The sequence below is a fragment of the Primulina huaijiensis genome, chromosome 2 (genome assembly GCF_012295235.1).
Source record: "Primulina huaijiensis isolate GDHJ02 chromosome 2, ASM1229523v2, whole genome shotgun sequence".
Lineage (NCBI taxonomy): Eukaryota > Viridiplantae > Streptophyta > Magnoliopsida > Lamiales > Gesneriaceae > Primulina > Primulina huaijiensis.
The window spans coordinates 14068376-14092411 of record NC_133307.1 but is presented as its reverse complement, the minus strand read 5'-3'; the positions used below and the strand labels follow the sequence as shown (position 1 = coordinate 14092411).

Here is a 24036-nt window from a genome sequence, read left to right as displayed (position 1 = left end):
TGTGAATCACTTTGTTTCGGAGTCTCCTCTCCTGTGTATCCAATCTCTGAGTGGGTCTCTCCTCGAAAGACAGATTCGGTGTCAGCTGAAGTGGCTCATAATAAATCACATGCGAAGGATTTGACATGTACTTCTGTAGCGTAGAGACATGGAAAACATTATGAACTCTCGCTAGATTCGGCGGTAATGTAACTTTGCATGCGAGCGTCCCAACTCTCTCAAGGATCTCGAACGGTCCTATGTATCTATAACTGAACTTTCCGTTCTTCCCGAATCTCATCACACCCTTCATCGGTGCGACTTTCACGGATACATGATCCCCTACTGCAAACTCAAGATCCCTACGCCGCTAGTCTGCATAACTCTTCTGTCGGCTCTGAGTGGTCTTCATCTTATTTCGGATATTGACCACTAACTCTGCAGTCTGACTGACAATATCCGGTCCCAACTCTTCCCTCTCTCCTACATCATCCCAATAAACTGGTGACCTATACTTCCTCCCGTAAAATGCCTCATGTGGAGCCATACCGATCGATTTCTGATAACTGTTGTTGTACGTGAACTCCACGAGAGGTAGTTTCGGCTCCCAGCAACCCTGGAAGTCGATCATACAAGCTCTAAGTAGGTCCTACAAAATCTGAATCACACTCTCTGACTGTCCGTCGGTCTGAGGATGGAAGGCAGTACTGAATAGGATCTTAGTACCCAATGCCTGATGCAGACTCTTCTAGAATGCAGACGTGAACCTCGGATCCCTATCTGACACGATGGACACTGGAATCCCATGCAGTATGACTATCTCTCTGATATACAACTCTGTATACTGTCTGTATACTGAGTCATGGTGAAATTCTTCCCGATCGATAAAAAATGTGCTGATTTAATGAGTCGATCGACTATCACCCAAATAACATCATATCCTCCAGTCGTCCTCGGAATCCCTGTCACAAAGTCCATGATAATGTTCTCCCATTTCCATTCGGAGATAGGGAGTGGTCTCAACTTCTCTGCAGGTCTCTGATGCTCGTCCTTGACCTGGTGATATGTCAAACACTCGGAGACGAAACACAGGATATCCCGTTTCATGACCGGCCACCAATAAAGAGACTGAAGATCCTTATATATCTTCGTAGTCCATGGATGGATGGATTACGAGGTGTTGTGGGCCTTGTCCAAGATATCTGCTCTCAGGGAATCACAGCTAGGAACCAACAGTCAGTCGCGATATCTGACTATACCATCCACAACTATATACAACCTCTGGCCCTTAGCCTCATCCCTCTGTCTCCATTCAGTAAACCATTAAAAATAATCATTTAATAAATATTTTCTCTCTAATGGTCCCCGGTCTCCGTTCTTCGACCGTGTCTCGAATAACCTTTAAAACACTGTTTTATGCATTCATGAATAAAATTACATTTTAGACATGTAAATATGCACACCATATTTGGTTCATGCAATTAAAACAATTTAATTACAATACATAAAAAATTGATAATTTGCATGCATGTGGTTCACGTGGACCTTCAAATTTTCGGGACGTTACACTAGCAATGCCCTCGAGGACTTGAGTAGCTGCGTCCCCTGATGGTGAGGGTGGTGGTGGGACGCCTCTATCGCCTCTAGTAGTACATCCTGCCGGTCAGTGCTAGGGGCGCGTCTAGGAGGCATGATATCTGTAGATAGTCCAAATTCTAAACGTAACCTAATCGAGCAAAACTTTCACTGTAGAATAATTGGGTAAAATTAATAACGTTCAAGCTCGAAATAATCGCAAGTGCACGATGTCAAGTAATAATATAGTGTACGAGAGTACGAGTATCGTTCCACTAGAGACTGTATTTCGCAATTTTTATTCTCAGTTATTAAAACATTTAGCAACGAAAATTTGAATGATTGTTTATACTTCTATGATTAAATAAAAACTCATAAAAATGATTCACAACTTAAATGATGAAATAAATAAGCAAAATGATTGATTAAATATTCAATGATAAATGAATTTGTTGGGAATCTCGGTGCACATACCCCTCGTCATTTACTTAATTCGTTCGACAGTGATCTATGCTTTCGACAAGATTTCCTATCCAATTGAACACGACCTCTCGAGCTATTCCAAACTAATTCTACTCAGTGAAGTAATTAAATCTCTTTAATTATTTATCAAAGGTGAATTGCATGTCGTTCTATGAAATCCCCTAGCTTTCATCCTACCGGACTATGACTATCGACGCGTATCCGACTTCATATTTCTATGTAAATTTTAAATCCACGGATTATGCTACTCGTTCCTATCACGGGCTATTCTCTCGAACTCACTCGCAATATTAAATTGTTATTAAAGTTAGCTACGCTTCAAAAACGCAATGAAGATAATAGCACAATCAAGAATAAATCAAAATTCGATATGTGAATTAACTAAACTCGGTTTCGGGGTAGGATCCCCTTAAATCCTAACAAACAATGAAAATCGGTTTCGTGGCACTCGCGCTCGAGCGGTATGATCTTACCGCCCGAGTGCTGAGTCTTCTACCCGAAAATCCATCTTCGTGCCCGAGCGGTAAGATTTTACCGCTCGAGCGCCGGTCTTTCTGTCAATTTCTTGTGGCTTGCACATTTTTGTTCCGATTTCAATTTTCCGGCCATTTTACCTGTAAATTCATCACGTACAAGTGAGACACGATCATATGCATATGCTAATTCTAAAATGAACAAAATGTATATGAAATGCACGCATATACAATGCAAACACACACAAACTATTTCAATAAAACATGTAAAAACAACATCTATCAATCCCCTTATACTGACCTTTTAACTTGCCCTCAAGAAAAATAGGTCATAGACCACAACTAAGACACAAAATAAGACACCAAATAAAAGTACTAAACCAATCAAATCGATGGTGAAACAACAACTTGTTTCTCATGCCTCAGCGGGTTTTTGAACTACATCCAATTAGTCAAATCACAGCATCCATTAACACCCCTTTCAAAGCACCACATAACATTTTTATTTGGACAGAAAATGTGTTTGTTTGTGTGCATTGAGTTCTACTAGTTTGTGCTTCAGATAGTTTTATTCGCAAATCATGTGAGTCACTAAATCAGCCATGCAACACAAGTTTCTCTCTCTTGAGTTCTGTTTCTATTCGGGACCAACCAATAAACACAAAGTTGCAGAATTTCATAGTTCTACAACGATATTTAGGGAGTCAATGTCTATAGTGCTCAAGTGGTTCAAAAAGACAGGGAGTACACCGATCATTTTCATTATGCACTTGTCAGAATTTTCATCTGACATTCCTCACTGCCTTACATCTCTATCTTTTTAGCCTAGGGATATGATTTCTTGCCTTTTTGGCTCCCTCACACCTTACATCCCAATATTTTTTTTAATAAGTACATAATTTTCTCATGTGTACTCCCTAGGCTCTGAATATAAGGTATGTTCATTTATTTGGCTTAGGGACGAATTTTCAGGTTCTATGCACGACTGGGAAGAAGGTTATTCCGGGTTTACTAAGGTTTTCTACTCGAGTTCATGCTACTGGTCAGTCACTCCTTTCAACAGACATTCATTCAAGTTCTACTTGCATCTCATGTTTTTCCAGTTTCCCCCACAGATTTTTAAACTCGACTATCATTCACACCACTACCAAAACCCACTCTATGTGCTTAGTAAAAATTCACAGTTCATGCTACAGGGGTATTCATAACACAAGTGACAAGACTAAGAAACATGTAATTCATTAAGCCCAAAATCCTCATCGGCTTGACAACACATTCGACCGACCCCCTCGTACCTAGTGTGTGCAATGTCCCCATTGCACAAAAGACTGAAACACATAAACGAAACACAGATGCAGAACTCAAAAACAAATGCAATGTAAACAACAGAATGCAACAATGATGATAACAAACTACACAGTGCATCATAAAACGAAAAGAAGGGGAAACAGTGAACTCCCCTGATCAATGTCCGTCCTCGTCATGCTCTTGCGGTGTTATCCCATGTGCATCCCCATGTGACATGAAAAAAAATTCAGTTGCAGAACAACCAACATCTAATTAAAGAAACTCAACTAAATGAAAGAAAAAAAATTTTAAAAATGAGTAGGAAGGGAAAGAAATTAGTTCTCAATTTATTGTCGAGAACTAGACTATAGGTTCCTCTCAGCTCTAACTGTTTTGGAATTTAGCGACTCTAATTTGTGGCTCCACTGTGCCACCCAATTAATGCTTTAGTCGTTGAGCATTGACTGTGAACGGCTCATTTTTCCCATCTCGCAAAATTATTGCTCTCGAGGGGAACGGTTTGATAATCATGTAAGGGCCAGTCCACCTTGACTTGAGCTTGTCAGGAAATAAGCGCAACTTGGAGTTGTACAAGAGCACCGGTTCGCCTTCTTTAATTTCCCTCGGTGTAATGCGCATGTCAAGTACTAGCTTTGTACGCTCTAAGTACACGTACTTCAGGTGTGGAGGCAGTAAGTTGAGTTCACGTGTCAGCGGTTCCTCAATGCTTGACTTCTGAGGGATCAAGTCTCTTCGATGTCCCAAATCATCCAATTTCATCCTTTCGGGCTTCTTCCATAGATGGTTCGCATTAAAGTATGCCACTCTTTCAGATTTTTCTTCATCCAGTTCATCTTTCTTCACTTCAGTGGTGAGAGTGGCTTCCAATGGATCTGTCATAGCATCCTGCACAAAATGACACACATGTGAATCCAAAGAATTAACTATAAAACAATCATTAGTGTGTAGTGTGTGCTTAAGAGCGTTAAAAACATTAAAAGTGATTTCCTCCACTCCCACTCTCAATCTCGACTTCCCTTCTTGCACATCAATCACGGCATTTCCAGTTGCAAGGAACGGTCTCCCTAAAATCAAAGGCGTCTCCCTATCCTCTTCCATGTCAAGTACCACAAAATCACCAGGAAATATAAACTTTCCCACTTTCACCAACACATCTTCTATTACTCCTCGTGGAAATTTGACGGATCCAGTAGCTAGTTGCAAGGACATCCTTGTCGGCTTAGGCTTTCCCAATCTAAGTTTCCTGAATACAGATAAAAGCATAAGATTAATACTCGCACCAAGATCACATAAATTTTTATGAAAAACAACGTCACCAATCATGCAAGGAATAGAAAAAATCCCTGGGTCTTTTAGTTTTGGTGGGATCTTGTTTTGTACCAATGTAGAGCAATTCTCAGTCAAGTTTATCGTCATATGATCCTCCAACTTCCTCTTATTAGCTAAGATGTCTATCAGAAATTTAGCATAGCTCGGTATTTGCATCAAAGAATCAGCAAAGGAAATATTAATGTGCAATTTCTTGAATACTTCTAAGAACTTACTGAATTGCGCATCCAATTTCGCTTTTTTCAATGCTGCAGGGAAAGGTGGAAGGATAAAAATTTTAGATTGTGCAGTGGGTGGGGTGCGGGTGTAGAGTTAAAAGACTTACCTATGGACGTGTCAGCCGCTTCCTCTCCTTGATCCTCTTTTTCTTTCTCTTTTTTTTCAAGCACTTTTCCACTCCTCAATGTTATGGCTTTCACTTGCTCTTTCGGGTTAGTCTCCGTGTTGCTTAGCAAGGTTCTCGGATCTCTGCTAGTAATCATTTTAGCTAACTGACCTATCTGATTCTCCAAACCCTTTATCGATGCATCCTGGTTCTGTAGTCTAGTCTCGGTGGATAAGATGAACTTAGACATCATTTGATCCAAACTAGACTTCTCCTCTCTAGGCTCAGGTCGATACATCGGTTGCTTACCATACTGTTGTCCTACTTGGGGTCGATTCTGACTGCTTTGCCAACCCCATGAGAAGTTGGGGTGTTCCCTCCAGCCAGGATTATATGTGTTCGAATATGGATCATTTCTAGGACAGTTTTGAATCCCCACTTGATTTACTGGTGCCTCCTCATGCACATAGAAAGGATCACTGTCTTGACCATCCTTAACATAGTGTTCTCCTCCGCATTTATCACATAATATCTCTTGCAGGTGCATTGTTGTCCCGTTTACATTCAAGCTGTCTATTTTCCTGTTAAGTTATCATAATTGCGTAGTGACAGCAGAAAATTCAATTACCTGGTGAACTCCTGCGCTCCTCTTCTGATTGTTCCTCTCTTATTGAGGGTGATAACTGCTAGCAGCCATCTTCTCCAGTAATTTGTACCCTTCTTCGGCCGTTTTCCTCAACAGATTCCCACAGGCCACAGCATCTATCATGGTACGGTTAGACGAAATTAAACCATAGTAAAAAAACTTTGGACAACTAATCCAAGAGGCAACTCATGATGTGGGCATCTCCGCAATAAGTTTTGTAGTGCTCCCAAGCCTCGTAGAATGACTCCTGCTCAAATTGAGTGAAGGTGGTTATGTCCGCTCGTAGCTTCATGGTTTTTTATGGAGGAAAGTATTTCAAGAGGAATGCTTTGGCCATATCTTCCCAAGTTGTGATTGAACCTACATGCAAACAATTCAACCAAGATTTAGCTTTGTCACGCAAAGAGAAAGGAACTAAACGCAATCTAACAGCATCACCAGACACTCCATTAAATAAAAATGTAGCAAATTTCTAAGAAGTTGGCGATGTGAGTGTTTGGATCATCTAGCGCATTTCCCCCAAATTGGACAGTGTTCTGGATCATCTGAATGATGGATGGTTTGATCTCAAACTGGTTCACCCTGATAGTGGTCGCACTATGCTTGGACGTGTTCCGTCAAGCGAAGGTTGTGCGTACTCCAACATGGGTATACGCCTTGGCTCCTCGACACGTGGGTCTTCATGATGCTCTTCCTCAGGTTCTTTCAATCTCGGGATCGAATATCTCAAGTTCAGATTCAAGAGACTTTGGCATGCACCAAAAGAGATATAAGCAAAGAAATTGAAGGTGTAAACTCAAATAAAACAAAATAAAGAATGCTAAAGTAAATAACTGAAAATAAAATTGTGGATTTGAAGTCCCCGGCAACGGCGCCAAAACTTGATCCAGCAAAACTTGTACTGTAGAATTTTTGTCAAAATTAATAATGTTCAAGCTCGAAATAATCGCAAGTGCACGATTTCAAGTAATAATATAGTGTACGAGAGTACAAGTATTGTTCCATTAGAGACTGTATTTCGCAATTTTTATTCTCAGTTATTAAAACATTTAACCACGAAAATTTGAATATTTGTTTATATTACTATGATTAAATAAAAACTCAAAAAAATGATTCACAACTTAAATGATGAAATAAATAAGTGAAATGATTGATTAAATATTCAATGATAAATGATTTTTTTGGGAATTTCGGTTCACCTACCCTTCGTCATTTACTTAATTCGTTCGATAGTGATCTATGATTCCGACGGGATTTCCTATCCAATTGAACACGCCCTCTCGCGTTATGTTAAACTAATTCTACTTAGTAAAGTAATTAAATATCTTTAATTATTTATCAAAGGTGAATTGAATGTCGTTCTATAAAATCCCCTAACTTTTGTCCTTCCGGACTATGACTATCGACGCATATCCGACTTCATATTTCTATATAAATTGTAAATCAACGGATTATGCTACTCGTTCCTATCACGTGCTATTCTCTCGAATTCACTTGCAATATTAAATCGTTATTAAAATTAGCTACGCTTCAACAACGCAATGAAAATATAGCACAATCAAGAATAAATCAAAAGTCGATATGTGAATTAACTAAACTCGGTTTCAGGGTAGGATCCCCTTAAATCCCAACAAATAATGAAAATTAGCTACTCAAAGTCATGATCAAACTAAGCAAAACAATATTTAAATAAGAGAAAATAAACTCGAAATACTAGACGTGACAAAAATGTGAAGAATGTTGCACGAAAATCTTTAAATCTTCAACTCCAAGCTTTCTCCAAGCCTTTTCTCTCCTCCAAACCTTGGTGGCTGCTGAATAATCAATGAAAAACGTCCCTAGGGTTTACTTGTTGCAGCCACACTTGGCAACTTCGCCCGGAAGGCTAGAAATCATTCTCAATATTTTTTCCAAAGTTGAGCACTGCTCGGGCGGTAGAATCCCTTCTGTAATTCTGCTTGTGAAGTGTGGAACTCGCGCTCGCGCTCGAGCGGTAAGATTTTTGCAAAGTCAAAGTTATTTTTATTAATCAAGAATATATTATATAGCTAGAACGGCCTTCAGAAATTGCGAATACTAATTTGTTAAGAATTAAGCGGATTGAAGATATAGCGTCATCATTCTTACGCCCGAGTTCCGAGTCTTCTGCCCGAAAATCCATATTCGCGCCTGAGCTATAAGATTCTACCGCTCGGGCACCAGCCGTTTTGCCAATTTCTTGTGGCTTGCACATTTTGTTTCGATTTCAGTTTTCCGGCCATTTTACCTGCAAATTCATCACGTACAAGTGAGACACGATCATATGCATATGCTAATTCTAAAATGAACAAAATGTATATGAAATGCACACACAAACTAATGCGATAAAATACGTAAAAACAACATCTATCATAACCCATTATGCAGTTTAATCTAGTTTTCAAAAAATTTAATTCTTAAATCATGTAAGCAGCTAAACATGTACTGCAAATCATTGTCAAACGCATATCATGTAATCATGCATGTGATAGCAGTAAATTATTTAAAACATTTAAAATTATACAAACTTACACACTTGAGGCATGAAGACTGAGCTGCAAAAGCTGGCGGTGACACAACCTCATACAGGACCCTTGCTCTAATACCAACTGAAACGTCTAATACTTTAAATGCTAATAATTTTTTTTTGTAAGCTCATTTTTTCTAAAATTATATCTTTAAGCAAGCATGCAACATTAGCTGAAAATTTCACATTTTAAAATAAATGTAATTCAATAACAGATGAAAATATTGCAGTTTAAAAGTCGCCAAATTGTCAACCCTAAACTTACGTTAAAAAATAAAACAAATATGAAACGAGTAAAAATTCTGACAACCACCAACATAGTAAAAATCAAAGAGTATGAAAATATCCATCCACTCCTAACTCAAAACATAATGTGCGGAAATACAGTCCTGGGGCTCGCGTGTGCACATTCAACTCCGCCTACTCATTCTTTAGCACCTACAGTTTCCTGATCAAAATGCTTACATGCATCATTCACATCTAGTGACTCTAAAGACTCAATACACCTGTAACGTTATAGCAAATACATATACATAACAGACAACAGTGAAAAATACCGTAATAAAAATATGCTTCATGATCTTAAAAGTTTTAAGCATAATCATGACATGTCAAAGCGTAACATTTTCATAACATATCCCATCATATCAACATATATGTGTTCGTTTTCTTAATCTGAATTACGTTCATTAGTTGTAACTTTCGAATCATCGTATTAGGCGATGGATCCATCTACGTATAATAGCAGTACCCGACGACGGAGACATCAGCGACAATATTACCCATACACTGAGCCTTGGCCTTACATGTCATCGTATTATCGTATCATCGTATTAGTTACAACCAACTCCCATCCTTCAAAACATGTCATCATATTCATTACTTAATAAAATCATGCATATACGTAAATTTTTCTTAAATTCAAGCATGCAATGTATTTCTTAGAATAAAATCATATTCATCACTTAATAAAATCATGCATATACGTAAATAAAATCATGCATATACGTAAATTTTTCTTAAATCGTGTTTAGGGCGCTGTCAGGACTAAAAACTCGACCCGGGTGCAAAATGACAATTTCGTCCCTGGAAACTCTAATTGACCATTTTACCCCTGTACCTCAAAATTTCGACCCGAAGCCTACCAAACTCTTTAAAACACCTCAAAACATAATAATAAAAATTTCTTAGACGTAAAATCAAGACTGTTTCAAAACTTATACGATTCGTTTTAAAACTTGGACCAGGGTCCCGGTTTTAACCCGAAACCTAACCAAATTTTCCCCCACTTAAAGCGTGACCAAATAATACTTAACCATACCCTTAAACACCCATTTCAACCCATTTAGAGCCATCGAAAACCCCCTGATCCTTACTGAAATTTCCTGCACTAAGAATGGTCGAAACCCTAGTGCACCTTGGCTCTAAATATTCAACCCTAGCTCAACTTTAGACTGGACCAGCCCCAAACTAGACCACCCTAGGACCATGACCAAGCCGTAGGCCCCTTCAAGAACCGACCTAACTATGCCCTTAACCCCCATGCATGTGGACGTGCGCAACAACCCGATTGCCCTATCATCGAACCAACTGAGCCACCATTCAACCTAACTCCTTTGATCAGCTTATGGACCACGACCAGCTGCTCACGGCCCTCTCATACATCAGCATATAAATGTGTAAATGATGAGAAAAAGATATACATGGTGTGCCTTAATGTTTATGTGCCCGAAAATTGGAAGATATACGTGTAGGGCTTGCACCGGAGAGGCGGGGGAAGGTTTTCTTTGAAAGCTAAGGGGGCTGACGATTTTGCTGCTGAAAATATGAGATGAGGTTGTTGTTGGGAGGGGAGGGGACGGCTGCTAGGTTTAGAATAGGTTTAGGGTTTGCTTAATGATGTGTTTAAATCAAAATATAACACATTAATGAACCCTTAATTAAAATTTAAAGGGTTAAAAGGATTTTGGGTCCATTAAGCACTAAAATAAATCCATCAAGCCCAGTAACACTCTCGAAAAATATTTCGTTTAGGTACATTTTTAAAAATATTGCCCGAACCCTCAAAAAGTCATCAGATTCACTAAATTTTGCGTACCGATTAAAAAATATGACCTGGCGAGTAAAAATACTCCACCAAGGCCCAGTTTCGCAATTTTCCCTTAATTACACCTCATATTAAATAATTAAAATTAATTAGTAAATAAAAATATTTTTCCTGATTATCTTCGGTCTCCGTTACTCGTTCAAGCGTGGAATGCAAATAAAAGCCCTAATGCATGAAACCTTAAAGTAACCATGAAATAAAACCTATCCATGCAAAAATCATAAAAAAAATGCATAAAAATCATTAAACACATATTTTAAATTAAAACCCTAGATTGCATGCTGTCAGGTTACGTAGTTCGAATTTCTTAGACCTTACAAACTCAAATAAGTAGCCGGAATACTATGAATAAATCAACGAGGTGTGAGATAGAATTTGTAATTTGCAAACTGAATAAAATCGAAAGTGAATCGCAACTGAATGATTTGTTCTAATTGTAGTTGTTCGTGGATTGTTTGTTTTTTCCCTTTCTTCAACTGAACTCATTAGCTATATATAGTCTTCGATTCCAACGGTCACATTGAATGCATTTAATGATTAATATCCGTTAAATCGTATTTTAGTCCATGTAGATGACTTTTTCTGACAGAAGTATGATGTATCAGCCTGTTCAGCTTCATCTGTTCTGCTTCGGTATGAACTGTTAGTTTTTCTGCTGAGATTCAAATTGCAGCTGATGACGTGGCTAACTTATCAAGAGTTAAACTGGTTGACTGATCAGTTCAGCTGGATTACATCAATTCTAACTTGTGTCTTTTCAGTTCAAACGTTCCAGTTCAGTTTTCGGTTAAGCTATACCAGTTCTACGAATAACACATTTAGTTTTTCAGATTTGGTATCAGTTCGACAATCTTCGATTCATCAGTCTAAGACTTTAATAAATCCTTTGAGAACTTTAGTTGGTTTACTTTAGTTCTACTAGTTCAATTAAATTTCTAAGTCTCCTTTAATTTAGTTACATTTACCAGTTCAGTTATCGGTACAGTTCAGTCTTCTGATCAGGTATTGGTCCGTTTGTCAACCAGTTAATATAAACAGTACGCTTCCTAATTAGTTTCATTATCTTATGTTGAGAGACAGACCTCATGGTACATATTGTATATTCAAGGATTTTATCTATGCATTTTGTATGTGTATACAGATAAAATAAATGTCATAATTAGATAAAACCATAAAATATAATTAAAATAAAGATTATTTTTACATAAAAATCAATAAAGCCCAAACTACAAGTTGGTTCGCTGGACACCTACTCTAACATAAAGAAATCTATATATAGCTAAAATATATTCTTGATATATTGACGAAAATGACATTAAAATTAATTTTTTTAATCTATATATGAACACTAATAAATTAATATCGTTTTACTTTGCTCTTTAAAAAAATATTGTTTTAGAATAAAATGTGTAATAATAATAAATTACTTTGTGCATGACTATAAATTAATATGTAAATTTAATATTTTGTATATTAAACTGATTTTTTTATAATTTACAGAAATAATAATTTACATATATTCAATTCATGTAATGAATTTATTGAAATCAGTGTTTTAATTGTCGTCTAGGCATTATGCGGCATCCTACCGCACCGATAAGGTGCTATATGGCCAGCCTAAGTTGCTTAGGCGAGCCTAGGCACTCCTAGGAGTGCCTGATTCATTTTTCTTTTTTTTTTTGGTAAATTTTGTTTGTAATTTTAATATTTTAAAGACCAATTAAATAAAATTTAAAGGTAAAAAGAGGCTTCTGCTTGCTCTTGCCTTAACGCAGCGCACTTTCGTCTTTATTAGAGCACACAAGAAATCGAACAAGCGCAGTTTTTTTTTTCTTTTCTCTCAATGTCTGCTGTCCTCTTTTTTCAATGACTAATTTCTAGACATTCATGAACACAATAGATTGTCTTCACTTTTATTTTCATTGTTTGATTAGGATCCATAAATATGGCATTTATTTACAATGCAAACTTGTGAAAGGCGGGAGATGTCAAAGAAGTAAAAGAATATCAAAAGAGTTCCCAACGATGAATATTTGATGACTTGATTTTGTATCTGTGTACTGCCAAAAGGTTTTATGAAATATTGCTGAATTTGGTTGTTTTTATATATATTTTTGATAAATTTTGCATCATTCTATTGCTTTGATTTATTTTTCTTGCTCATGCATATATCTCTTCCATTATATCAACTTCATTCAACTGTTACATATCCTGGTGCAGGTCTATTGCTGGAAAGGTTTAAGGTTTTTGTCTTGGCAAGATTTGGAGGGATTTTCTAGAGTCAGTGCTCTAGAGTATGACTCTTTTACGATTAAGTTACTGCTTACTGGTATCTATAACTGCATAAAAACAACATTTGAAAATAATTAAAAATAATTTGTCTGCGGTTCACAGAGTCGTCTTTATTAGAGCACACAAGAAATCGAACAAGCGCAGTTTTTTTTTTCTTTTCTCTCAATGTCTGCTGTCCTCTTTTTTCAATGACTAATTTCTAGACATTCATGAACACAATAGATTGTCTTCACTTTTATTTTCATTGTTTTATTAGGATCCATAAATATGGCATTTATTTACAACGCAAACTTGTGAAAGGCGAGAGATGTCAAAGAAGTAAAAGAATATCAAAAGAGTTCCCAACGATGAATATTTGATGACTTGATTTTGTATCTGTGTACTGCCAAAAGGTTTTATGAAATATTGCTGAATTTGGTTGTTTTTATATATATTTTTGATAAATTTTGCATCATTCTATTGCTTTGATTTATTTTTCTTGCTCATGCATATATCTCTTCCATTATATCAACTTCATTCAACTGTTACATATCCTGGTGCAGGTCTATTGCTGGAAAGGTTTAAGGTTTTTGTCTTGGCAAGATTTGGAGGGATTTTCTAGAGTCAGTGCTCTAGAGTATGACTGTTTTACGACTAAGTTACTGCTTGCTGGTATTTATAACTGCATAAAAACAACATTTGAAACTAATTAAAAATAATTTGTCTGCGGTTCACAGAGTCGTCTTTATTAGAGCACACAAGAAATCGAACAAGCGCAGTTTTTTTTTTCTTTTCTCTTCAATGTCTGCTGTCCTCTTTTTTCAATGACTAATTTCTAGACATTCATGAACACAATAGATTGTCTTCACTTTTATTTTCATTGTTTGATTAGGATCCATAAATATGGCATTTATTTACAACGCAAACTTGTGAAAGGCGAGAGATGTCAAAGAAGTAAAAGAATATCAAAAGAGTTCCCAACGATGAATATTTGATGACTTGATTTTGTATCTGTGTACTGCCAAAAGGTTTTATGAAATATTGCTGAATTTGGTTGTTTTTATATATATTTTTGATAAATTTTGCATCATTCTATTGCTTTGATTTATTTTTCTTGCTCATGCATATATCTCTTCCATTATATCAACTTCATTCAACTGTTACATATCCTGGTGCAGGTCTATTGCTGGAAAGGTTTAAGGTTTTTGTCTTGGCAAGTTTTGGAGGGATTTTCTAGAGTCAGTGCTCTAGAGTATGACTGTTTTACGACTAAGTTACTGCTTACTGGTATCTATAACTGCATAAAAACAACATTTGAAACTAATTAAAAATAATTTGTCTGCGGTTCACAGAGACATCTTTATTAGAGCACACAAGAAATCGAATATCATTCAATGTTCTTGATAATGGTAGTTTCAGGCAACTAAAGGAGACAGTAGATCAATTTGGACCAGGGTTCAAGCCTCCAACTCAATATCGACTTAGAGAGCCACTTTTGAAGCTGAAGTTGAAAGAACGAAGACACTTTTGAAGAAGCACAAAGAAGAATGGGCAAAGAATGAGTGCTCAATTATGACTTATGCATGGAGTGATAGAAAAAGAGAACACTATTTAGATTTGTATGTCAATTGCAAGGAGGGTACTATATTTTTAGAGTCTAAAGAGTCTTCAGACGTGGCACATACAACTTGACTTATTTGTGAGCATGTTGACAAGTGTGTTGAACAATTAGGAGCTCAGAATATTGTTCAGATTTTAATAGACAATGCCACCAACAATATGGCTGCACCTAAATTGATGAGAGAATAATACGTGATTGAGTCATGATCTCATTTTCAACTTCTGACAATACATGATATAATTAAATAAATATTATTCAATTAATTAATTCTAGGCCAATCAAGAATATTTTATGAGAATTTCAAATAATAGTCAAAACTACATAATTAATATTTAATTAATATATTCTAAATTTATTAATTAAATAATTATGGCTTCATTATAGGCACGATCAATGATCATATAACTCTGATATGACGATGATACAAATCTCAATATTGTAATGAAAACTGAAAATTTCACAACCATGTGATTCATGACAACATTTTTCCTTATTCGTGTTTACTCTAATTAGTCTCATTCTTTTTATCAACCACTTGATCAAGAAAGTTAGAATTCAAGTCTGATTGACCCAATAAATCATGGTAACAGCGTTTAGTAGCATCACATCATGAACCTTTAGGTATCGAGTCTGAAACCATTGGTATATCAAGAGTTGCAAATAAATATGATAATGATGTGTTATATCTTTGAGTAATCATAGTAGCATCGTATGTGCAAATAAAGAAACACGCTTTCATAATACACATGTCTTACTCTAGCCAGATATTCTTTGCATTATCAACTCATCAAATCACATAGTATATTTACACTTGTATGTGAGTTGTGAATTCCCGACTACAATGCATCTACTCCTATGTATGTCGGGACTTCACCCAATCTCGCTGCCTGATGTCCTTCCTGGAGTCGGTAAACGAGACAAAGTGCAGTGCTAGTACGTAGAGCCTCCATGTTATCCATGGTTAAATGACTAATGATATACAACCATAACCGTTGACTAATACACTCAATAAGTGATAAACACTTGGAAATTTTGAGTGCAATTATCAATTGATCACAAATTTGTATGATTGGACATCTCCATGTTCATACCAATTTAACGTGTCGTTAACATTATAGATGCTATTATTATCCTTGTTTTAGTCCGCTGAATCGATTAGGAACAAGTTTATAATATAAAATACAATTCCTAATGAATTTCATGATCTACGTTGCGAGATAAACCTCGTGATACTATAATATATTTAATGGTTTTATCTATGCATTTTGTGTGAGTATATATATAATGTAAATGTCATAATTAGATAAAACCGTAAAATATTATTAAAATAAATTTTTTTTTACATAAGATTCAATAAAATATAAGTCACAAATCATGCAGAGATGAAGGGGCTATTGCAATTTATGAGATTATGAAGCCTTGTCCGTTATTTTGGGATTTTCGGGACATCCTATCCTCCACCGGTTGTCACACACCCCGTGGAATTTTAACCAATTGGATGTGTGGTAAAAGCAGCACTTGGAGTTTTAGAATCTCTCAGGATTTTTTATGCTCATCCACTCGTGTTGGCTCTGAAGGTGGGGTTGCCTTGACCGAAGCACTTGCAAAATGTAATAATTTGAAGAAACGGGATATTCGGGAAAACCTGTTTGGTGTAGAGGTTGGTATCAAGCCGAGTGAGGCTGTTAGAAATAAGGAAAATCTCAGTAAGATTTATTTGAGGTACATGAATCTTGAAGATGATGGAGCAATTGCCTTAGCCATTGCTCTCGAAGTGGCCGTTCCTTCACTTGAGGTCTTGGAAATGGCTGGAAATGCCAAACCAGCCGAAGCCGATTCAAGCATAGCTGCTTGCATTGCTAGAAAGAAGGCTCTTGTGAAGCTGAAACTGTCAGAAAACGACCTCAAAGACAATGGTGCACTTCTGATAAGTAAAAGCCCTTGGAAAAGAGTATGACAAATTGAAGGAAGTCGATCTGAACCAGAACTCTCTTAGAAGGGCTGCAGCAAAACATTGGCTCAGGATTTGGCAGATAAGGCAGGGTTCAAGTTACATAATATCAATGGAAACTTCATTTCCGATGAAGGGATTGATGAACTGAAGGACATGTTTGAAAAACATCAAGATAAACTCGATTCCTTGGATGAGAATGATTCAGATGGAGAAGATTCTGATGAGGAAGATCACAGAGATGAAGATGGTCAAGATGATCTTGAAGTGAAACTAAAAAATCTTGATGTCAATAAAGAAGAGTGAACATCTATCTTGATCACAACTTCTTCCGTAACTTGTTATGTTTTTGTTCTTTCAAATTCTCAAGTTGTTAGCTTTGTTGGGTGTTGCCAGGTTGAAGCTAATCAATTGCCTTTTTCAACTTATAAACCCCCATAATTTTCCCTACGCTGGACCTTTGGTTGCATTCTCAACGATTCTCCTTGCATTTGTTTTTTCTCAGTTTGTTTTATTTTGCATTTAAAATTTCTCATATTTTGGATCAGTGTTACACTGCTTCCGTTATAAAATCTTGGATAAATTTGATATGTGGACATCTTTTGGCATCATTATAGCATTGCTTGCTTCTTCATCATCAAAGAAACTGAATCAGTGTTTTCTGCACTTCCCAGTTAAATAAGGGTGAGGTATACTGCATCAGACCAAATTACGATTGTAATGTAGATTTTTGAATTTTTTTTCTCCAATATTCCTATTTCAAACAACAAATTTCCTTAATTGTACGACAACATTAAGCTAGTTAACATTATGATTTGTTTAGTATTGAATGTGTTACAAAATGTAAATGACAATGATGGAATTTGAGCTGCAAATCAATGGGAAAATGGCGAACACATCACAAAGTAAAAGTCTATATAACAGATGCTTGTGCAAACCAGTATAGTTTCAGTCAATCCAAACCCAATATGGAGACATTTTTTACATACATCATATATTGCCGGTAGCCACTAGAATATGAAATGAAAGTACAATTTTCAATAGGGATCTGATCTATACAAAACTCAAATGATAAAACGGAATGGATATTAAACTTACCTGAAGCATTACAATAATATGTTGATTTACTTACAGGCATGATACTTCCACTTGGTAAATCTTAATTCACGTAAACAGGGATCAATCCTCTGGACTGTTCGAGAAGCCGTAAAAGACTTGGTTTATCTCCCTGGAGTTGGGGGAAACCTTAAACGATCTCTTCTCCTATTCAAGATTCGATCCTTTGGGGACGATGTTGTTGTCACCCCTGCCTGACGCATGAGCTCTGAAATAGACAAATCAAACAGCTTCGCATTACAAAATCCTGCAGTAAAAAGTCATGCCTCCTGCATGAACCTCATCAAAATATTAAGACAAAGATGGAACAAACCTTGACATCTGACATACAAGTTGATATGTGTGTGCATGTGTTCGGATTTGTTTGTGGACGCAGTTTTGAATTCTCAAAAATTACGGAGTGATGACGAGAGTCTGAGATTATGTGTGCATGTGTTTGGATTTAACCGTTCCAAAAATTATGTATCATGAAAAGATGCATTTTCAAATTAGTTTGTTGCTAAATTTCCTTGATTTCTGTGTTTGTCTGAAGTAGCGTACTTGCATTCAAAAGTACCCACAGTAGCTCTACCAATCCCAAGATAAGGATACCTGCCGAAGGCTTTACGTGAACACAAGAACTCATTAAAAAAGCAACATGTATTTTGTTCCGTTAAACATGATTAAACCCAGTTCCTAGAAAAAGTTATTACGCTAAAAAATCATACTGCTGCTCATTTTGAGGACATTTCTTCCGAAGGTAGGAGCTAATTAAAATATGGATGTCTCAAGGAAAGACAAATCATATGCCCCAGAGTCACACTTAAAAGGGGATTTGAAAGTCCAAATTATACATAGCAAAACTCATAGAACTTGCCTCTGGTCCTCTCGAGCTCTTCATCAAGCTCTTCTTTCCATTTCCTCTGTCTATCGATAAACTCGGAGCTACGGGCAAAACAATATTCAGTTTCATTTAATGGAGTCATTCAAAATTTTATGATGCAAGGAAAATCACCTACCTAGGACTAAGTGGTTCTCGCTGAGACTCATGAAGCTCCTTAGCATCCTGAGAATCTTGAAAGTTTACGTCAACAGCATTTGATACCCGTCTGGAACAACTCCCAGGACTTGAGCTGCACTCGACATCGATGGCAGTAGACAGTCTTCTGCTACCAAGCCTACTTGGCGACCTACTTTTGGGCGGAAGATTGTAATTATTTGAAACGTTTTCCTTGTTCCCAACCCCAACTGGACTCGGAGGACCAGCAACATTCAAGGATTTATAGAATTCATATAGAGGAGTTTGCAGCCTTTTCAATTCAAAAGCCTAAAAGAATTAGTGAAATATTACATACATACAATGGAAATAACAGAGGAAAAGAGATGAAACTGTAACTTTTTTCTTTGGAAAGCTGAAATCTTTTCTACGAAAGATGCATAAATTCCGGGATGATGCTTCTGAATGTGAAATGACAAGATCTTTCTGGACACAAACAAAAAAGAGATGTCGAGTCTACCTTTACATCAAGGAACTCTCTAATCTTTGATTCAGTTACTTCATCCTCATCTTCAGCTCCTGAATGCCCTGGGAATGTAAAGCCATGATCCACCATACCTGAAGCTAAAGATCTATTTAGAGGATCAACTATTTGACTGGAATACAACCCTGCTCCGCTTTTATTCAACTCTGAATTCTCATCAAACTTGCACGGCAAATCATCAGTAGGCTCACACATAGGATTGAAACTCTGTAAAATTAAAAAAATTTGCCTTTGGCTTAGAATGAAGATTGATTTATTTAAGGAAGACAATGAGATTTGCAAAGACCATGCAGTCTACTCCTTACCTGATTACATTCATGAGAGAGTAATGTAGACGTGCATTTTGTTGGTGCACCAAGTGCGACAACATCTTCATCATCGAATCTACACAAGTCATCATCAAAGTTTGTTGGTTGCCAAAGGGATCCTCTGTCTGATAACAGATCTGAATTAACAACTAAGCATTTGACACTGCCACCCAGGTCACCAATATCCTTCACCCCGTTGCAGGTCATTTTTTCCTCCAGGCTCATTCTGCAGAATGGATAAAATCTCAAGATTTGAAACAACTGATTCATTCAGATTGAAAAAGGATATTCAACTCCATTAATCAGATTGCTTACGTCTTCTCAGAGCCAACCTTATTTGCTCCCATCCGCATTCCATCCTGGTACAGATAATTAAACTGGTAAAGATACTGCCTATAGAACTGAAACAGAGATCACAATAAGTGCCTTGGCTTACCATAATCGAAGTGCGTAGAACAAGATAAGATTCTCGGCATTCTCCAGTAACAAATGGATGCTGAAGATAACAAGAAATGGAAAACATAATATCAGTAAAATATCATACATAACTCTTCTAGAAAATATGAAAACATTGTGGCAAGACAACATCAAATGCAGTCAGACATTTCATATAATAGTCATTTATGCTATAGCAAATATGAGTGATCAATTTGCACCACCTTCAACAACTCCGATGCAGTAGGTCTCAAGTCTGGCTCCCTGCAATAGTTTGTGATGTCAGATTGTTGGGTGAGAAAGAGTTGAAGAAAAACGTGTAGAAGTATTCAAAGTTATTAGCTATTCTTTGAGCACAAAGACTCTACTGCGTAGATAGCTACTTTAACAGCTCAATGGAATATGATATCAGACAAATAAATGAGATATAAAAGAAAACATACTTTTGTAAACATTTTAACAAGAAGGCTTTTGCCTCAGTGGAAAGAAGCTCTGGTATTGGTGGATGTGATTTTGTAGTCCCAACGTGAAAAAGAGCAGCAGCCTAAAATGAAGCCAACCAAAATTAATTAATGACTATAAGTAAAACCTAAAAATAGACAATCCTGAATCTAGTAAATTCATAAAGATATTAAAAATCAAGTACCTCCTCCTTATACTGCTGGCTCCAAGGAGCCTTTCCGGTAGCCATTTCAATAACTGTGCATCCGACACTCCAAATATCAGCAGAGCTGTTGTTTTTTTTCAGACAAAGAAAGTCAAAAGAATATTGGTTGAATTCAAGTGGGAAGCACATGGCTGAAAAATGAAGTACATGTGTTTCTTTTTTAATGGGGTAGTTAGAGAACCACGATTGGAAATTGAAGAATACAATTCAACATTTTGAAAGGAACATAACATTAGGCAGCTACACTAGATGGTTTACAACAAAACTTCCAAGCAATACTTCAACTATTTACAAGAAAAATACTTTTAGTCGACACCGATTTAGCTTTAACAAGTTTTACTTTGATTTTTATCATCAAGCTTTTAGGTGCTGATGTGGCCAAAATCGAGCATATATGTATGTGTATGTGTGTGTACATACCTATCCAGTGCCATGAGTTAACAAGTTTTCTTACAGAAATATTATGTATATTAACTTAATTAAATCAAAACAGTCTAAGAAAAATTAGTGTTTAGAAGACGACAAACTTTTTGGAACTTACTAGATACTGGAGGTGTAGTAGAAAACATAAATAGATACAAAAAGATCGATCAAAGTAACAACGGATTTTGTTGCATAAATAACTTCTTCTAGCAAGTAAAAACAGATTCAAATTATTCTAGGTAGAAGAACTAAGCTGCGCGACTCACTAGCTATGACCACTTTGCACAATAACTTCAGGAGCCATCCAATATGGAGTACCCTTCATTGATTTGAAACCAGTTAGAGTAGCCTGCAGCAGATTTCCATTAGGAGTCAGTGTTCATTGAGGGAATCAAGAAAATTGTTACAAATGCAAAGAGAAACATACCAATGCTTCAACTTTCTTGGATGCTCCAAAATCAGCCAGTTTAATGCACCCCTTATTATCAACAAGAATATTCGCACCCTAGGAGGAATCCAAATTATCATTCAATGATGATTGAAAATCACGAGAATAATAGGAAGGCGGAATAATTACCTTGATATCCCGGTGCATAATTTTATTCTCATGAAGATACTCTAGTCCTAGCAGCAATTGTTTTGTGTACATTCTAATGACCTGGAAGGCAAATTCAAATACAAGTTTAAAAGTCTAAATACTACCAATATACTATCCAGAACAACAGTTTTTTTTTCATAGCCTCATTTCTGTTTAGTACATTTGATAATTTATCGGCTTTCGAGAAGTTCCAATATACAAACCCAAAAAGATCCATTTCTCAGACATTAAAATCTTATGGAATTGAAGATTTTCATCTGGAAGGATTGGATGCAATATCAAGGAATTTTTATCCATCTCCACTTTCTGAATAAGATTAAAGTAACCACTCACAGATTCTGGAAAAGAACCAAACTTTCCCAACAGAGACGATATTGATCCACCAGGCACAAATTCCAATAAAATATTCAGAGAATCCTCCTCTCTAGCAGTTCCCAAGTATCTCTGAACAAATATAAATGTGCTAGTATTAAATATTTGACACCAGGTTCTAATGGATCAAACAATAGGAAATTTCAATATACTCACAACAATGTTTGGGTGAGAGAGATTTTTCAATAGATCGACTTCTTTCTCAAGCTCCCTAATATATTCCTGCCAAATGCAAAACACCAAGAAACTGTCAAATGGGGTTATAAAAGCATAAGTATCATACACTGAAGAAAGATAAATCAGCTCAAACCGATGTCCTTACTTGAGTTTTCTTCGAAGCGTTGTTATTCCCAATTGCAAACTGCATCCAAGCAACGGAAGAACAAATAAAGAAACCCATAAATTAGTACATTATACTCACATCTATTGAGTAAAGACCATCAACAAACTAATACAAAAAATTCATTGAGATGATTAAAACAAAAAATACCTCTTTAACAGCCAGCAATTCGCCAGAAGCAATATTCATCCCCATGTATACCCTCCCAAATCCACCGCAACCAATCAACTCCCCTTTCCTCCAACGGATCTGCGGCGGCTGTTCAACATCCTTCTTCTTCACCACCGAGTCCTCGCATCTTTTACCTTTTTCTTTCAATGGGGAAGCTTTCCTAACTTTATTCACACGAGGAGACTCTATTGTGGATCCTTCCATTGGCGGCAGTACCATATCCTCCTCCATCAGTGCCGCCCTCGAGACCTTTCTTGGAGGCGTCGAAATTGGTGGCAGCGCATGGACTGGAGGCTTCCCAAACAACCCAATTCTTGATTTCCGTATGCTCGACCCAATTTTCTCAACGAATCCAACTAATCCAACGGTTTCCTCGTCCGATGGTTTGAACACCAGGGATCGGCGTACGGAGCCTATGAAATCATGCATCTTTGACGTTCGTGGAGCGTACTTTACTGAAAAATTATGGGATTCCCGAGAGATAATTCCAGGGCTTGTTCATTCGAGTAAAAACTGAGAAGAGAGTGGTATCAAGAAGAGGGAAGAAAGGATTTGAAAACAAACGAATTGAAGAACACAAGCCTTACCTATTTACTTTATTTCCCCGAGAAATTTGAAAGTCTTTGAGAAAGTAGCCGTTGTGATTTGTAAAATAATATTTTAATTATACAGAAGCCTACGCCCTTATTCGCCTTTTCATATTGGCTGGCCAAACGATAATTAGAAATAATAATCTCCTAAACATTTTGTTTTGCTAACAATTTTGTGTAAATTAGAGATACTATATTAAATTTCAGAATTCTAACGATAATTTTTATAATAATTATTGACAGTTGATTAAAATAATTTTTTTCATAGAATAATATTTTGTTAATCTTAAAATTTATTATACTTTTTAACTATTGTTCATTTTTTAGATAAAACATAGTATTTTATCTCTCGCTCTTTTTTTTTTTTTTTTTTTTACTATGTTGCACAATGACATGATGAAATAATATGATGTAAATTTGGTTATGTTTTTAAAATGAAATATTTTCTATGAGATACGTACTCAAATTATGCTAGAATATGCTAACAGTTATTTTACGTGGTGTTTCAATTTTTTGTTTTTATTTCAATGTTTGAAATAACATATATGAGATAATAGTGTTGAAACGTCTGCTACTTAAAATACGAATAATTTTTTTTTTTTTTGTAAACTCATTTTCGAAAATTACCATCTTGTGCATGCCTACGATACCACTGGAAATGACACATTTTAAAATAATAGCAATCAACTGACATATGAAAATACTGCAGTTTAAAAAAAAGGGCAAATCATCAACCCTAGTCTCGCGTTTTAAAATAATGCAAATATGAAACGTGAAAAAATTCTTACAACCATCAACATAATAAAATGAATGAGTATGAAAATATACATCCACTCTAACTCAAACATAATGTGTGGAAAATACGGTCATCGAGTTCGCGTAC

General features: G+C 36.3%; 3 protein-coding genes and 1 long non-coding RNA gene across 4 annotated transcripts; 1 reads left to right on the top strand and 3 right to left on the bottom strand.

Annotated features, from left to right (window-relative positions):
- Nucleotides 1-349: 349 nt before the first annotated feature.
- On the bottom strand, nt 350-1086 carry LOC140956667 (uncharacterized). The gene is made up of 2 exons (XM_073413517.1): nt 904-1086; nt 350-595 (listed from the first exon to the last, which is right to left on the bottom strand). The coding sequence occupies exons 1-2, from the start codon at nt 1084-1086 to the stop codon at nt 350-352; spliced, it is 429 nt and encodes a 142-aa protein (XP_073269618.1).
- Nucleotides 1087-4235: 3149 nt separating this feature from the next.
- LOC140956658 (uncharacterized) lies at nt 4236-6241 on the bottom strand. Its single transcript, XM_073413507.1, has 5 exons — nt 6189-6241; nt 5473-6053; nt 5248-5395; nt 4791-5061; nt 4236-4703 (listed from the first exon to the last, which is right to left on the bottom strand). Exons 1-5 carry the CDS (start codon nt 6239-6241, stop codon nt 4236-4238), a joined length of 1521 nt encoding a protein of 506 aa, XP_073269608.1.
- Nucleotides 6242-16041: 9800 nt separating this feature from the next.
- LOC140959360 (uncharacterized) lies at nt 16042-17063 on the top strand. The gene is made up of 2 exons (XR_012171973.1): nt 16042-16087; nt 16193-17063. It is a non-coding gene; the product is annotated as an uncharacterized lncRNA (long non-coding RNA).
- A 425-nt stretch (nt 17064-17488) lies between these two features.
- Nucleotides 17489-23139, bottom strand: LOC140967047 (mitogen-activated protein kinase kinase kinase NPK1-like). The gene is made up of 17 exons (XM_073427402.1): nt 22543-23139; nt 22375-22413; nt 22209-22274; nt 22014-22124; nt 21660-21740; nt 21510-21587; nt 21349-21431; nt 20639-20723; nt 20436-20536; nt 20217-20256; nt 19994-20053; nt 19873-19916; nt 19555-19783; nt 19226-19456; nt 18728-19035; nt 18586-18653; nt 17489-17937 (listed from the first exon to the last, which is right to left on the bottom strand). The coding sequence occupies exons 1-17, from the start codon at nt 22990-22992 to the stop codon at nt 17834-17836; spliced, it is 2178 nt and encodes a 725-aa protein (XP_073283503.1). The 5' UTR covers nt 22993-23139; the 3' UTR covers nt 17489-17833.
- Nucleotides 23140-24036: the final 897 nt, after the last annotated feature.

Bases quoted from the DNA above. Each gene is read 5' to 3' on its own strand.
- LOC140956667 (XM_073413517.1), bottom strand. From the start codon at position 1,086: ATGAAACGGGATATCCTGTGTTTCGTCTCCGAGTGTTTGACATATCAC. The intron at 596-903 runs GTGATAGTCGAT...ATCGACTTCCAG, and splicing joins GAGGATATGATGTTATTTGG to GGTTGCTGGGAGCCGAAACT.
- LOC140956658 (XM_073413507.1), bottom strand. From the start codon at position 6,241: ATGATAGATGCTGTGGCCTGTGGGAATCTGTTGAGGAAAACGGCCGAA. The intron at 6,054-6,188 runs GTACAAATTACT...ATAACTTAACAG, and splicing joins AGGAAAACGGCCGAAGAAGG to GAAAATAGACAGCTTGAATG. The intron at 5,396-5,472 runs GTAAGTCTTTTA...CTTTCCCTGCAG, and splicing joins AGCGGCTGACACGTCCATAG to CATTGAAAAAAGCGAAATTG.
- LOC140967047 (XM_073427402.1), bottom strand. From the start codon at position 22,992: ATGCATGATTTCATAGGCTCCGTACGCCGATCCCTGGTGTTCAAACCA. The intron at 20,537-20,638 runs GTACTTGATTTT...GCTTCATTTTAG, and splicing joins GCCAGCAGTATAAGGAGGAG to GCTGCTGCTCTTTTTCACGT. The intron at 18,654-18,727 runs GTAGGTGATTTT...TTTTGCCCGTAG, and splicing joins CGAGAACCACTTAGTCCTAG to CTCCGAGTTTATCGATAGAC.